General features: G+C 38.4%; 1 protein-coding gene across 4 annotated transcripts in view; it reads right to left on the bottom strand.

Moving 5' to 3' along the window:
- The window catches only part of XB5885308.L (provisional ortholog of nuclear receptor coactivator 5 L homeolog), a 56,031-nt gene that overhangs the window by 19,126 nt on the left and 23,759 nt on the right, over positions 1-13,146 (bottom strand). For all 4 annotated transcript variants that reach the window (XM_018257777.2, XM_018257775.2, XM_018257774.2 and 1 more), the window contains one exon: positions 10,017-10,143. In XM_018257777.2, the coding sequence (XP_018113266.1) occupies positions 10,017-10,143 (127 nt within the window). The remainder of the gene's footprint in view (positions 1-10,016; positions 10,144-13,146) is intronic.

Genomic DNA, 13,146 nt, shown 5'->3' on the forward strand with positions numbered 1-13,146 from the left:
GAGATTGCCCATGAGGAAGTCCAATATTCTCTTGGGTCAGCTTTCCTTTTTCCTTATTAGTGGTGCTTGCGAAGCAAAGCATCACTACTGTTATCTTGCAAACTTATTAGTGGTGCTTGCGAAGCAAAGCATCACTACTGTTATCTTGTTAGTGGTGCTTGCGAAGCAAAGCATCACTACTGTTATCTTGTTAGTGGTGCTTGCGAAGCAAAGCATCACTACTGTTATTAGTGGTGCTTGCGAAGCAAAGCATCACTACTGTTATCTTGCAAACTTATTTTTTTAGTGGTGCTTGCGAAGCAAAGCATCACTACTGTTATCTTGCAAACTTATTTTTATTTAGTGGTGCTTGCGAAGCAAAGCATCACTACTGTTATCTTGCAAACTTATTTTAGTGGTGCTTGCGAAGCAAAGCATCACTACTGTTATCTTGCAAACTTATTTTTATTCTTCTTCCGTATGAAAGTTTGGCGCGTAACTAGTCCCGCACCGTTTGTCCTAGACCCATGAATGAGGTGTCAAATCGTGCGGCTTAATCGGGAATGGGGTGGTATGACTTTTCTAAGGGGTGGGTGGTTAATTGCCCCTTGCGGGGGCAATTAACCACCCCGAAAAGTCCCATAGATTAACATTGAGGCCAACTTTTGACGGATTCTAGCGCAGAGAGGGAATCTTGTAGAAACGTTAAATTTACCACATTTGAAGAGGTTTGCGACCTGTGTCAGATGATACCCCACACGAGGGTATAAGTTTTACCCCCGGGGCAGGAGAGGTCCCCAAATTTGCCCCATTGACTTATAATGGGGAATTTATCGAATAATTAGTTTGTCACAGACCCATGAATGAGGTGTCAAACCGTTCAGCTTATTCGGGAATGGGGTGTTGTGACTTTTCTGTCCTATTTTGGGGACCCAAAAAAGTGAGCGGAGCCGCAAACAACCAATCAGATTTTCCCTATTGACTTCAATGAGAAAATGTAAACAGCTGTAATTCTCACAGTAATAAAGCCAGAGCTCCCAAACTTGGCACCGTGGGTCACTGGGTGACTGCGGCCAAAATTTACAAAAAGTGGGCGGAGTCTACAACAGCCAATCAAATTTCAGCCATTCAATTAAATAGGAAAATTTTAAACTGCTGCCGCTCTTAGACGGTTAATGGCAGCCTCCTCAAAGTTGGCACAGTTGGTCACTGGGGGACTGGGATTAAAATTAAGAAAAGTGGGTGGAGCCAAAACCAACCAATCAGATTTCTTTGATTGGTTTTAATGGGAAAAATTAAGAAGGCTGCCATTCTCTCAGTATTGATGTCAGGGACCTTGAATATCACAAATGTGGTCGCTGGGGGTTTCCACTTCAAGTTTAGAAAAAGTGGGCGGAGCCACCAACAACCAATCAAATTTCATTCATTGATTTTCAATAGAAAAAAATAGAAATGCTGCCATTTTTACACATTAAATGACAGCATTCCCAAACTTTGGTATGTTAGTCACTGAGTGACTGTGGTTCACAATTAGGAAAAAAGGGGCGGGGCAACAACAGCCAATCAGATTTCAGCCTTTGACCTTAATGAAAAATGATAAACTGCTGCTATTATCACGGTTTAAATGCTAGGTGTACCAAACTTGGCTCAATTACTCACTGGGTGACTGCGGTCAAAATTTAGGAAAAGTGGGTGGAGCCATAAACAGCCAATCCGTTTTCACCTATTGACTTCAATGTAAAATTTTTGATTACCGCCGTTCTCACAGTTTTAAAACCGGAGGCCCCAAACTTGGCACTGACCATGACTAGGTAACTGGGGTTAAAATTCAGAAAAATGGGCGGAGCTTAAGACAGCCAATCAAATTTTACCTAACGCTATTCAATGGGAATATTTAAATTCCTGTCATTCTTACACTGTTAATGTAAGAGTGCTCAAACTTGGTCCATTTGGTGACTGGGTTGCAAATTTTTAAAAGTGGGCGGAGCCAAAAATAGCCAGTTTGTTTGGATTGATTTCAATGGTAAAATTTGGTTGGCTTTAAATTTCACCGGTTTAATCCAGATTCTACCGACTTTGTGTACTCTCTAGGCACCAGGGGCGACTGGGCAAGACACCCAACATATATGGGGGGCCTGAGTTTTGCCACGGCAAGCACCACTCACATTTTCTTCAGGAAATGTACCTCTCTAGTTTTTATTCTTCTTCCGTATGAAAGTTTGGCGCGTAACTAGTCCCGCACCGTTTGTCCTAGACCCATGAATGAGGTGTCAAATCGTGCGGCTTAATCGGGAATGGGGTGGTATGACTTTTCTAAGGGGTGGGTGGTTAATTGCCCCTTGCGGGGGCAATTAACCACCCCGAAAAGTCCCATAGATTAACATTGAGGCCAACTTTTGACGGATTCTAGCGCAGAGAGGGAATCTTGTAGAAACGTTAAATTTACCACATTTGAAGAGGTTTGCGACCTGTGTCAGATGATACCCCACACGAGGGTATAAGTTTTACCCCCGGGGCAGGAGAGGTCCCCAAATTTGCCCCATTGACTTATAATGGGGAATTTATCGAATAATTAGTTTGTCGCAGACCCATGAATGAGGTGTCAAACCGTTCAGCTTATTCGGGAATGGGGTGTTGTGACTTTTCTGTCCTATTTTGGGGACCCAAAAAAGTGAGCGGAGCCGCAAACAACCAATCAGATTTTCCCTATTGACTTCAATGAGAAAATGTAAACAGCTGTAATTCTCACAGTAATAAAGCCAGAGCTCCCAAACTTGGCACCGTGGGTCACTGGGTGACTGCGGCCAAAATTTACAAAAAGTGGGCGGAGTCTACAACAGCCAATCAAATTTCAGCCATTCAATTAAATAGGAAAATTTTAAACTGCTGCCGCTCTTAGACGGTTAATGGCAGCCTCCTCAAAGTTGGCACAGTTGGTCACTGGGGGACTGGGATTAAAATTAAGAAAAGTGGGTGGAGCCAAAACCAACCAATCAGATTTCTTTGATTGGTTTTAATGGGAAAAATTAAGAAGGCTGCCATTCTCTCAGTATTGATGTCAGGGACCTTGAATATCACATGTGGTCGCTGGGGGTTTCCACTTCAAGTTTAGAAAAAGTGGGCGGAGCCACCAACAACCAATCAAATTTCATTCATTGATTTTCAATAGAAAAAAATAGAAATGCTGCAATTTTTACACATTAAATGACAGCATTCCCAAACTTTGGTATGTTAGTCACTGAGTGACTGTGGTTCACAATTAGGAAAAAAGGGGCGGGGCAACAACAGCCAATCAGATTTGGGCCTGAGTTTTGCCACGGCAAGCACCACTCACATTTTCTTCAGGAAATGTACCTCTCTAGTTTATTGCTAAGGTTCTACAAAGAGGTGCCCAGGAGGTGCCTTAATGCATCATGACTAAAGGGCTGAAGGGTAAATGTACCATTACAAAGATCAAAGGGTATAAAAAGGTATTCAGAGTGTGCATATCTTGGTCAAAAAGTGGTCTTCATTCCCAGCACAAATTTTCCCCAAATAAAGAGGCTTCTGACCTTTAGCTTTGTGAATAGTTTAGTGCCACAGTCAATTAGTTGTGGAATTAGGAAAGGAGTAGTGAATGATTCTCGTTTACCTCCTACTAATCAATGCAAGGGCTTAATGACCCATCTTTTTTTCTCAATGAACAAAATGGACACACCAGATGGAGGAGGTAGAAGGGCATAGGAGTCCTTTTTGCAGATTTTCCTGGAGATGGTCAGTAAGGGATTGGATTCAACTACAGAGAATGTTCTCTTAAAGGGGCCCGTCACCCAAACAAAATTATTCCAAATCCTATTTTATCATGTAAGTCAAGCAAAATGAACTTTAATTACACTGTATAAATTATTTGAATATTGTTTCCATCAGTCTGGGAACTCATAATTATAGCAACCAGGAAGGAGCCATTTTGTGGAACTTGTTATTAAGAGAAGCCTTGTATCATCTCAGAATCTTGTTTGTGCACCAGGGGACAGGGACCCAATGTCCATCCCCATGCCCTGGTTACACAATTAAATCGTTAAGAGAGCTGGGGGAATGCAGGGAGAGCAGCGACATCTAGTAAGTGCCGAATGGAAAGTGAAAGTAATTGTCTGCCCCGCCTCTATGCCACTGGCATAGAGGAGGGGCAGACAATATTTGATTGACAGCTGATATTTTTAAATGCGTTTACAACAGCTATGAATGCTTTAATAAAAAAAAGAAATTGGATTTCATATTTAATTTAAAAAGGACTTTTATTATACAGAATTTTATGTCTGGGTGACGGGTCCACTTTAAAGTATCTCTTAATTTGTTTTTCTGAACAAGGAGGAAAGTAATGAAAACACTGGAAACTTGGATAGCGTTCAGATTTAAATTGTGTTTTTCTCCTTGGTCTTCACCTGCATTAATTCAATATCCTTTAAAATGCTTGAAGGATGTGCCAGCTCATCTTTTATCAAATCAAAGAGTCTTATAATGTATTGATAACTGCCAGAGTCTTTTTTCCTCTGGCACCACAATTAACAACATAGGGGGAAAGCCAAAGCCTCTTCACTTAGGAGTGAGAATGAAATTGCATAGATCGTCTGTGAAATGGTGAAACTGAAACTGAATGTGGCATTAATTAAGGAATCTCAAGTATTTGCAGTGATTTTTCCAAAAGTCTTTCAGTGGTGGGACAGCAGGTAATGGGAGAAACGGACTCTGCCAAAAACAGATCGTTTTACTTGTGCCTGAAAAACAGCATTGCTGGCTCCATCATTGGTACTTATCATAATTGCCTATTATGATTGTTCATCCAAGCTACTCTTAAAGGCATTAATAGAATCTTGCACAACATCATTCCACAAGCTTACTGCTTGTGAAGAAACACCTACGCTGTTTCAAATGAAAGTTAATTTCCTCAAGTATAAAGGGGTGGCCTCTGGTTCATTGATCTTTTCTATGCAGGGAAAAAAAGATCCTCTGCTATCTGTGTCCTCTATAATGCCCTCTGATGTACTTGTAATGTGAAATCATGCCAAGAGAAAAACAAACCTGTCTTTCCTCATATTTTAATTCTTACATTCCTTTAACCAGTCTAGTTACACACCTCTCCAACTCATTAATATCCTTCTTAAGGACTAGGGCCCAAAGCTGCATAGCATCCTTAAGGTCTCACCAAGGATTTATGAAGAAGCAAAGTGATGTATCCATCCCTAAAGTTAACAACCTTTTCTATGCAAAACAGTATTAAAACTGTAACTCTAGCCAGAATCTACATTTGTTACCCAAAAAAAAACCCAAATCCTCATTTAAGGTGCAAGACAGTATACCCATTTTTTTCAAGATTGGTTCAATGAATTGGGCTTGAGATGAGCATACTTTGTCCTATTGTTTTAGTTATAAATTATCTAAATTTTTTGCACTAAACTGAGCAAATTTGAAAAGTCACATTCTGCTTCCTGATCATAAAGAACAAGTCAGACAAAAAGACCATTCACCAAGAAGCCTCTGCATAATGAGATGCTCTTTTTTTCTAAAAATGTAACTGACTGTAGCAGGGAGAGGTTTAACCCTTTCCCTGCCAAGCACGTAGGTACTACGTTCTGGATGAAAAATGCTCTAAGAGCCAAGCACGTAGTACCTACGTGCTTTCAATAAAATGGTTTCCTCACTGCACTGGCGGATTTAGCAGCCATGCAGCGAGTCAGAGAGGCCCCCTACCCCCTAGGCAACGAGCAAAGGGGGGTGCTTTGTCAGTTCTGCGATGCGATCGTCGCAGGACAGACTTTCTAACCTCATTTATACACTTTTAAAGCTGTACACACATTATTACACAAGCACACACCTATATATTTTTTTGTACTTGATTTGTCTAATTGTGTAGTTCAGTATGTGGGAGTAAAAAGGCACACAAAAAAAAAATTCATATGCACTTTATTTGGCGTCCGCACACGCCAGCTGCTTTGGTATCTATGCATATTTGGCATCAAACTGTTCAGTAGACCCTTAGCATCAATATTTAGGGTGTTTTACAATAGTATGCAAGAAACTGGGTGAGAAAAATGCGGCCAATTGCAATCATTTTAGGTGATTTTCAAAAATGTCAAAAAAAACGCAGCCTTTAGAGTAGCTTTGCAGTATGGTGCTTTGGAGTAGAAAGACATACATATCCAATTTGTATTCGGGGGAATGTGTACTTTCCGAAAATAAATGGTTTTCTGGGGTGAACTTACTCTTTTCTAACTTTGCCCCCCTCAAAAAGATGTAAATGTGTTGCTTTTGCAGTACCAGAAATGACAGACCATATGGGGGTCTTCGTTTTGGGGCTCCTATATGCCATGTGCTTAGGTACACCTATACATATTGGACATAAAAATGTTCAGCGGACCCCAGGCTTTCATATTTGGGGTGATTTATCTTGATACCTAAAAGTATGTGTGGAAATACGATGCTGCAGTGTGGAAATTTTGAGGTGATTTTTGGAAATGTGACCAAAATCGCCAAATTTAGGAAAGTATTGCGGCTTGGTGCTTTGGAGTAGAAAGACATGCATACCAAATTTGGATTCGGGGGAATGTGTACTTTCTGAAAATATATGATTTTCTGGGGGTGAACTTACTCTTTTCTAACTTTGCCCCCCCCTCAAAATGATGTAAATGTGTTGCTTTTGCAGTACCTGAAATGACAGATCAAATGGGGAGGGTCTTCGTTGTGGGGCTCCTATATGCCAAGTGCTTAGGTACACCTCTACGTATTAGACATAAAACTGTACATATTGGGCATCAAACTGTTCAGGGGACCACAGGCTTTCATATCTGGGGTGATTTATCTTGATACCTAATAGTATGTGGGAAATATGATGCTGCAGGCTGAAAGGATTGAGGTAATTTTTGAAAATGTCACCAAAATTGCCAAATGTAGTTTACTTTCAGAAAATATATGGTTTTCTGGGGTCAACGTACTTTTTTTACATTCCCCCCCAAAACCATGTAAAAATGTTGCTTGGCGGGGGGTGTCTACATTTTGGGGCCCCTATATGCCACATGCTTAGGTAAACCTATACATATTGGGCATCAAACTGTTCAGTGGACTCCTAGCAATCATGTTTAGGGTGTTTTACAAAATGATGTGTGGGAGATATAATGCTGTAGATTGGAAGGTTTGAGATAATTTTTCAAAAAATTCACCAATTTCTATAAAAAAATATGACTTTAGGAAAGAATTGCAACTTCGTAGTTTGGTGTACATAGATATATTTACCCATTTTTGATTTGCCAGAATCTGATCTTTCTAATAATGCATTGTTTTCTATGGTAAACCTACTGTTAGTGGAGTGCTTGGCCTTGAAATCAGAAGTATGCAGTTTTGTGGAGTGGTGCTATATTTGGTATTGGCGCGTTCAGGAGACAGACCGTTCCAAATCTGTGGTGTTCTCATACATAAAATAAATTATGTTTCTGATATATGTGATTGTACTATCTGAAACGTTTTTTTTTTTTTTTCATTTTATTAGACACTTAGAAGTCTATATCTTTTTACAGAATTGGAATTACACCAAAATTCTAGCATATTCTGAAAGCTTAGGTTGTCCTGAAAAAATATATTGTTTTCCTGGGTAAACTAAAAGACCCCCCAGGAAAAGCCCTTAAAGTGAAAGTACAAAAAGTCTAAAAACTGCTTGGCAATAGATGATCGCGTTTAGGACGAAACGGCAGGCAGGGAAAGGGTTAATTATACAGAGCTTTATTTATATTCAGTGGATTGCTGATTTGTTTGCTCATTGGTATCAGGAAGTAGCAACTCCAAAATCGATCAGGTGGCACTTCGGAAGGAAATAAGAGTCTTTATTGTAACAAGTCAAAGACCTGCATTGCCTGAAACGTTTCGGAGTTCACCCCCCTAAATCATAGGCTATCAGGAAGTAGAATGCAACTTTTCCCTTTTCAAATTTTGACCTGTTTAGATCAAGACATAGCAAACCATAGCCCAAGCCCTATTTATTTAACAAATGTTGAATAAAAGGGTATACTGTGCCTTTAAGGAGGCCCTTAACACATTACCATTTGGTATATAATTGTCAAAGAATAGTTAATTCACACTGGATCTCCAATTCAGTCAAATCTCTCTGCAAACAGACAGACCCCAGCATTTCAGCACTAAAAATAGTCCAATTAGAAAATTACACTTTGTTATCTATCCTTCAGCCAATTCTCTATCCAAACACAAATATATTCCAGACAAATAATCATTCATTTAATCAGTAACCTTCCCTGTGGTACTGTATCAAATGCTTTAGCAGAATCGAAGTAGATCACGTCTGCTCACCTGCTTATTGCAGGCAGTTGCATTTGTCTGGCAAGATCTATTACACAAAAAACCATTCTAGCACAAAATGATAGTAAATATGGTGAGTCACAGATTATTCAAGTATTTAATGCCTTGTTAACATTTTCAAAAGTTTCCTACCACTGATGTCAAACTAACTGACCTATAGTTTTCAGACTGAGAATGGGATCCTTTTTTCCTTCATTTTACATTGTTGTTTTGTGGTCCCACCAATATATTATGCAAATTTACATTTCCCTGATTTTACATTTTCCTGGAATTTACACTATTTTCTACTGTATTTACAAAAGCTGTTGAAGGGTGAAGTCTGCCAAAGACCATAGTAGATCCATTCCGGCATGTAGAGCTTTTGCATGCCAACTCAATGGAGTCCAAGGTAATCTATTTATACAGCATGTTTTTTTAGTGTAACTAACCAAAACCCCTTCATTCAAACTGAGGTAAATCTAACTGCAAGCCCTTTAGCCCCCATCAAGATTTGCTATTTAGCACCTGAGAAAGCAAAACCTTGAACATTTAAACTACAGTAATTCAATCATAATCACTTACAGTTGATAAAAGATACTTATCCTTTTTATCCTATCCTTTATCTGTCATACAGACTGTTAGTAAGCAGGGTTTATGTAAACTTTAGAAATCAACAGTATTCTGTATCATATCTATAATGCATGCACTTTATTTCAAAACACATTTTGTAGGACGTTCTATATCAAGTAATACATTTGCATCAACTTAAAGAGGTGGTTCAACTTAAAGTCAACTTTTACCATGCTATAGAATGGCAAATTCTAAGCAACTTTCAACTGGTCTTCATTATTTTTGTATTGTTTTTTAATTATTTCTGACTCCTTGCAGCTTTCATATCTAAAAAAACAAATGCTCTGTAATGCTACAAATGAATTGTTATTGCAAATTTTAATTGTTCACATTACTATTCAGGCCTTCCCCTAGTTATATGGATAACAGAGGGCCTGAATAGAAAGAGGAGTAATAAAAAGTAGCAGCAAAACTACATTGGTAACCATGCAGAGACTGTTTTAGATGGGGCCAGTTTCCCCCATTTGAAAGCTGGAAAGAGTAAGAAGACAAATAATTAAAATATAAAATTGGCTGCTTAAAAATGGCCACTGTAACATACTAAAAGTTAACATGAAGGTAAACCACCCCTTTAATTTTAGCAGCCAACTAAAAGCTCTATATCTCTGCATGATGACAGGTTAGTGCAGATAAGGCCAATTGAAAGAGGCTTTATGACCACTCCTGGGTTTACATATAAATTAGCCAGCAGTAGTCAAAATGCCCATATCCACCTATCACAGATTCCCACAGATGGGTTAAGAGCAAAGACTATGGTAGATCAGGCATATTGGCATATGCAGGCTTTGCACAGCAGAACTCATTCTTGTGTCACAGGAGTAAAATTACTTGACTTCTGTGTTCAAGCAAAAAACAGAAAAACACAAACTTTTAATCAGAATATTTAAAACAAGATGGTTTTAAAAACAAAAAAAACTAATTTAAATAAAATAAAAATGTTATTACCTAACATCTTAGGTCTGTCAACACGAAACTAAATCTTACCACCCCTTTTAAACACACAATGTACACATGCAATGTTAAGCATTATTTTTGGTGAGGTTTTTAATACATTCTTCTACATAGCACAAATATTTGTATTTTCTTACATCTGTTCCTTGCTGATGGCAACAATCACACAATCTGAAGGTCTTTCTTTGTGGTACTCGTTCTGGATTTGTTGGTAAAATTGTAGATATAGCTTCTCTCTACGATCATCTGTGTTGTACTGTGTATCTAGAACAATAATAGAGATCTTTAGAGCTACAATTTTTCTTTCAAAGATAATTTTCTTGCACAACAACCAAAATGTAATGAATGTCTTTCATTATGTGACCCATGATTGTTCATTTGTTTTAGTCTTTTTGTTTAATTTAATTTTAGTAAAATAAAATAAACCACCAAAATAAAAGAGAGTGCTCAGAGTTTCCCTAAAACGTGTTTTGGCTGATTATGCGAACCATTCTACCTATACAGTTGTTTAACACTTTGGAGCATATTTAATCAACACAAGCACAGCACAAGCAGATCTTTGCTTTTGTGTTCTCACTTGTAGATGACTGTCCAAATCTAATTGCTAATTGGATATTAGATTGTAATATCTTATTAGCAAGGCCCTCTAACTTCTGTACTGGCCAGTATTTGTTTATATGTTCGCACACACCTTTCTATTGCACAGAGCTGTTGAATATGTTGATAGTGTATCAATAGGTTCAGATAACACATACAGTTAAGCTGGCCATAGACGCAAAGATCTGATGGTACGAATCGTGGATTCGTACGATTTTCGGACCATGTGTGGAGAGTCCCGACATTTTTCGTCCGTCGGAGATTGGTCGTTTGGTCGATCGGACAGGTTAGAAAATTTCTGTCGGCTGCCGATAATATCTCTGTGTGTATTGCAGATCGTACGATTTTCAGAGGGAGACTGTCACTAGTGTTGTCAGACATAAGTATCGTATGATTGCTGTCAGGGGCAGAACATTGGGTGATCTGTTCTTATTTGATCGGAATGGTAAAGACTTTGATCTGAATGGTTAGTGGAGGGTCGGGAGATGGGAAAGTCCGATCGTACGTTGATTCGTACGATCGGATCTTTGCGTCTATGGCCAGCTTTAGGCCTATACATCTTTGGACAGAGACAACTTTTTTCTAATCTTGGTTCTGTACATTACCACAATGAATTTTAAATGAAACAACTCAGATGCAGTTGATCTGCAGACTTTCAGCTTTAGATTCAGTGTGGTGAACAAAAAGATTGCATAAAAATGTGAGGAACTAAAGTGTTTGATGGTGCCTTTATACAGGCAGATATCAAGTGCAGCTTTTCTTGACTAAACTGACAGCCTGCAGAGGACCAAACTAGCCTTTTAAGAAAAAAGTAGTTATTTTGGACAAGTATTGCAACAGGGTAAACCCTTTACTGGGTCTGTGTGTTTCGATTGTTGGCCCACGGGTAAAACGTCGGACATGCTCTGTTTGGGATTATGGGAGATACATAATATACTCCCCCTCGTACAGCTGGGCGCGAACCTACTCCTGTGGCGGCGCTACATTGACGATATTGTATTTATTTGGCGAGGCACTAAGGAAGAAGTGACACAATTTATAGGTGGATTAAATAAAAATGATCTAAATATTGAATTAACCCCAACAATTAGTACAGAAAGTGTAACATTTTTAGATCTCGAAATATACATAAAACAAAATAAAATACACACAAAAACACACTTTAAACCTGTAGACTCGAACAATTATGTTATACCCTCAAGCAACCACCATCCTCGGTGGATACAAAATATCCCCTTAGGTCAAATGTGTAGGGTAAAGAGATATTGTTCAGAATAAGAACATATAAATGAACAGCTGAACTTTATGAGTAATAGATTTAAAGAAAGGGGTTACAATAAAGATCTAATTAAACAAACTGTAGAGAAGGTCCAGAAAATTCCAAGGACAATGCTTTTAGAGGGTAAGCCAAGCAAACAAAATGAAGAAAATGAAATGGTGTTCTCGACTACTTACAATCCAATAGCGAAAGAGAAAAGGGGTTTTATTAAAAAACATTGGAACATATTAAAAGGGGATACAAAACTCCACCAATCCCTTCCCTCCCAGCCAAGGATAGTGTTTAGGAAACCCAGAAATTTCACACAGGTTCTAACACAGAACCATTTAACAACTGACAGTATTAAATCTAAAGAAGTAGATAGTTCCTGGTTAGGATTCTTCCCATGTGCAATATGTAAAGCGTGCAAATATGGCACAAATAGATAATTTATGTCAAATGTCACAAAAGAAAGGCATAAAATTAGACAATGTATAAAATGCACTACACAAAATGTTATCTATTGTCTAGTATGTCGATGTGGACTACAATACATTGTAAAAGCAAACAGACCCTTGCGAGATAGGATTAGAGAACATATAAGAAATATAGAAAAGGTCTTGGATACCCACAGTGTATCTTAACAATTTAAAACAGCACATGGGAAGAATACAAATGGTTTCAAATTTTGGCGTGTGGAACAGATAAAAAGAGGTTGGAGAGGCAGAGATTTGGTGAATAAAACGTTACAGATAGAAAGTAAATGGATACATAAAATGGAAACATCTGTACCAAATGGTCTAAATACAGACATAAATTTGAGAGCATTTCTGTAAATTGCTAGTATAAGCATATTCCCCTATGCCCATATAAATGGAATGAGGAGATTTAATTATTATTATTAAATTATTATATAAATGCAAATGGTATGATACACTGTCCTTCATGTATAACAGCCCTTTTGGATCATTGCTTTTTACAAACAATTGTCTTATATAGGAGTGTTTTCTGTATAGTATATCTACTAAAATATGTAACAGCCTTTTTGGATATATGCTCTCACATATAATTGTTCTATATAGGAGTTTTTCACATAATTTATTTACTGAAATCGCTAAAGATTTGCTGGGCAGGTATTTTTAAATAGGGGTCGGATTGATGGAAACAGAGAGAACCCTAAATACTATGGAACTAGGAGATGAAGAAAGTGATGTTTAAGTATATTGATAACCACGCATCCCCATAGCAACGGATGGCAAACCCAAGGAGGTTTTGCCGGGTGACGTGCAGAGAGACGGAATAAAGGAAGTGGACATGCGCAGTAGAAACCAAGCCTCTGATGAAGTCGCAAGACAAAACGCATAAGGCAGGTGACGTCACTGGAAGGCGTCCAGCATCGCACAGGAGGAAAA

Source organism: Xenopus laevis, chromosome 4L (genome assembly GCF_017654675.1).
Source record: "Xenopus laevis strain J_2021 chromosome 4L, Xenopus_laevis_v10.1, whole genome shotgun sequence".
Classification (NCBI taxonomy): Eukaryota; Metazoa; Chordata; class Amphibia; order Anura; family Pipidae; genus Xenopus; species Xenopus laevis.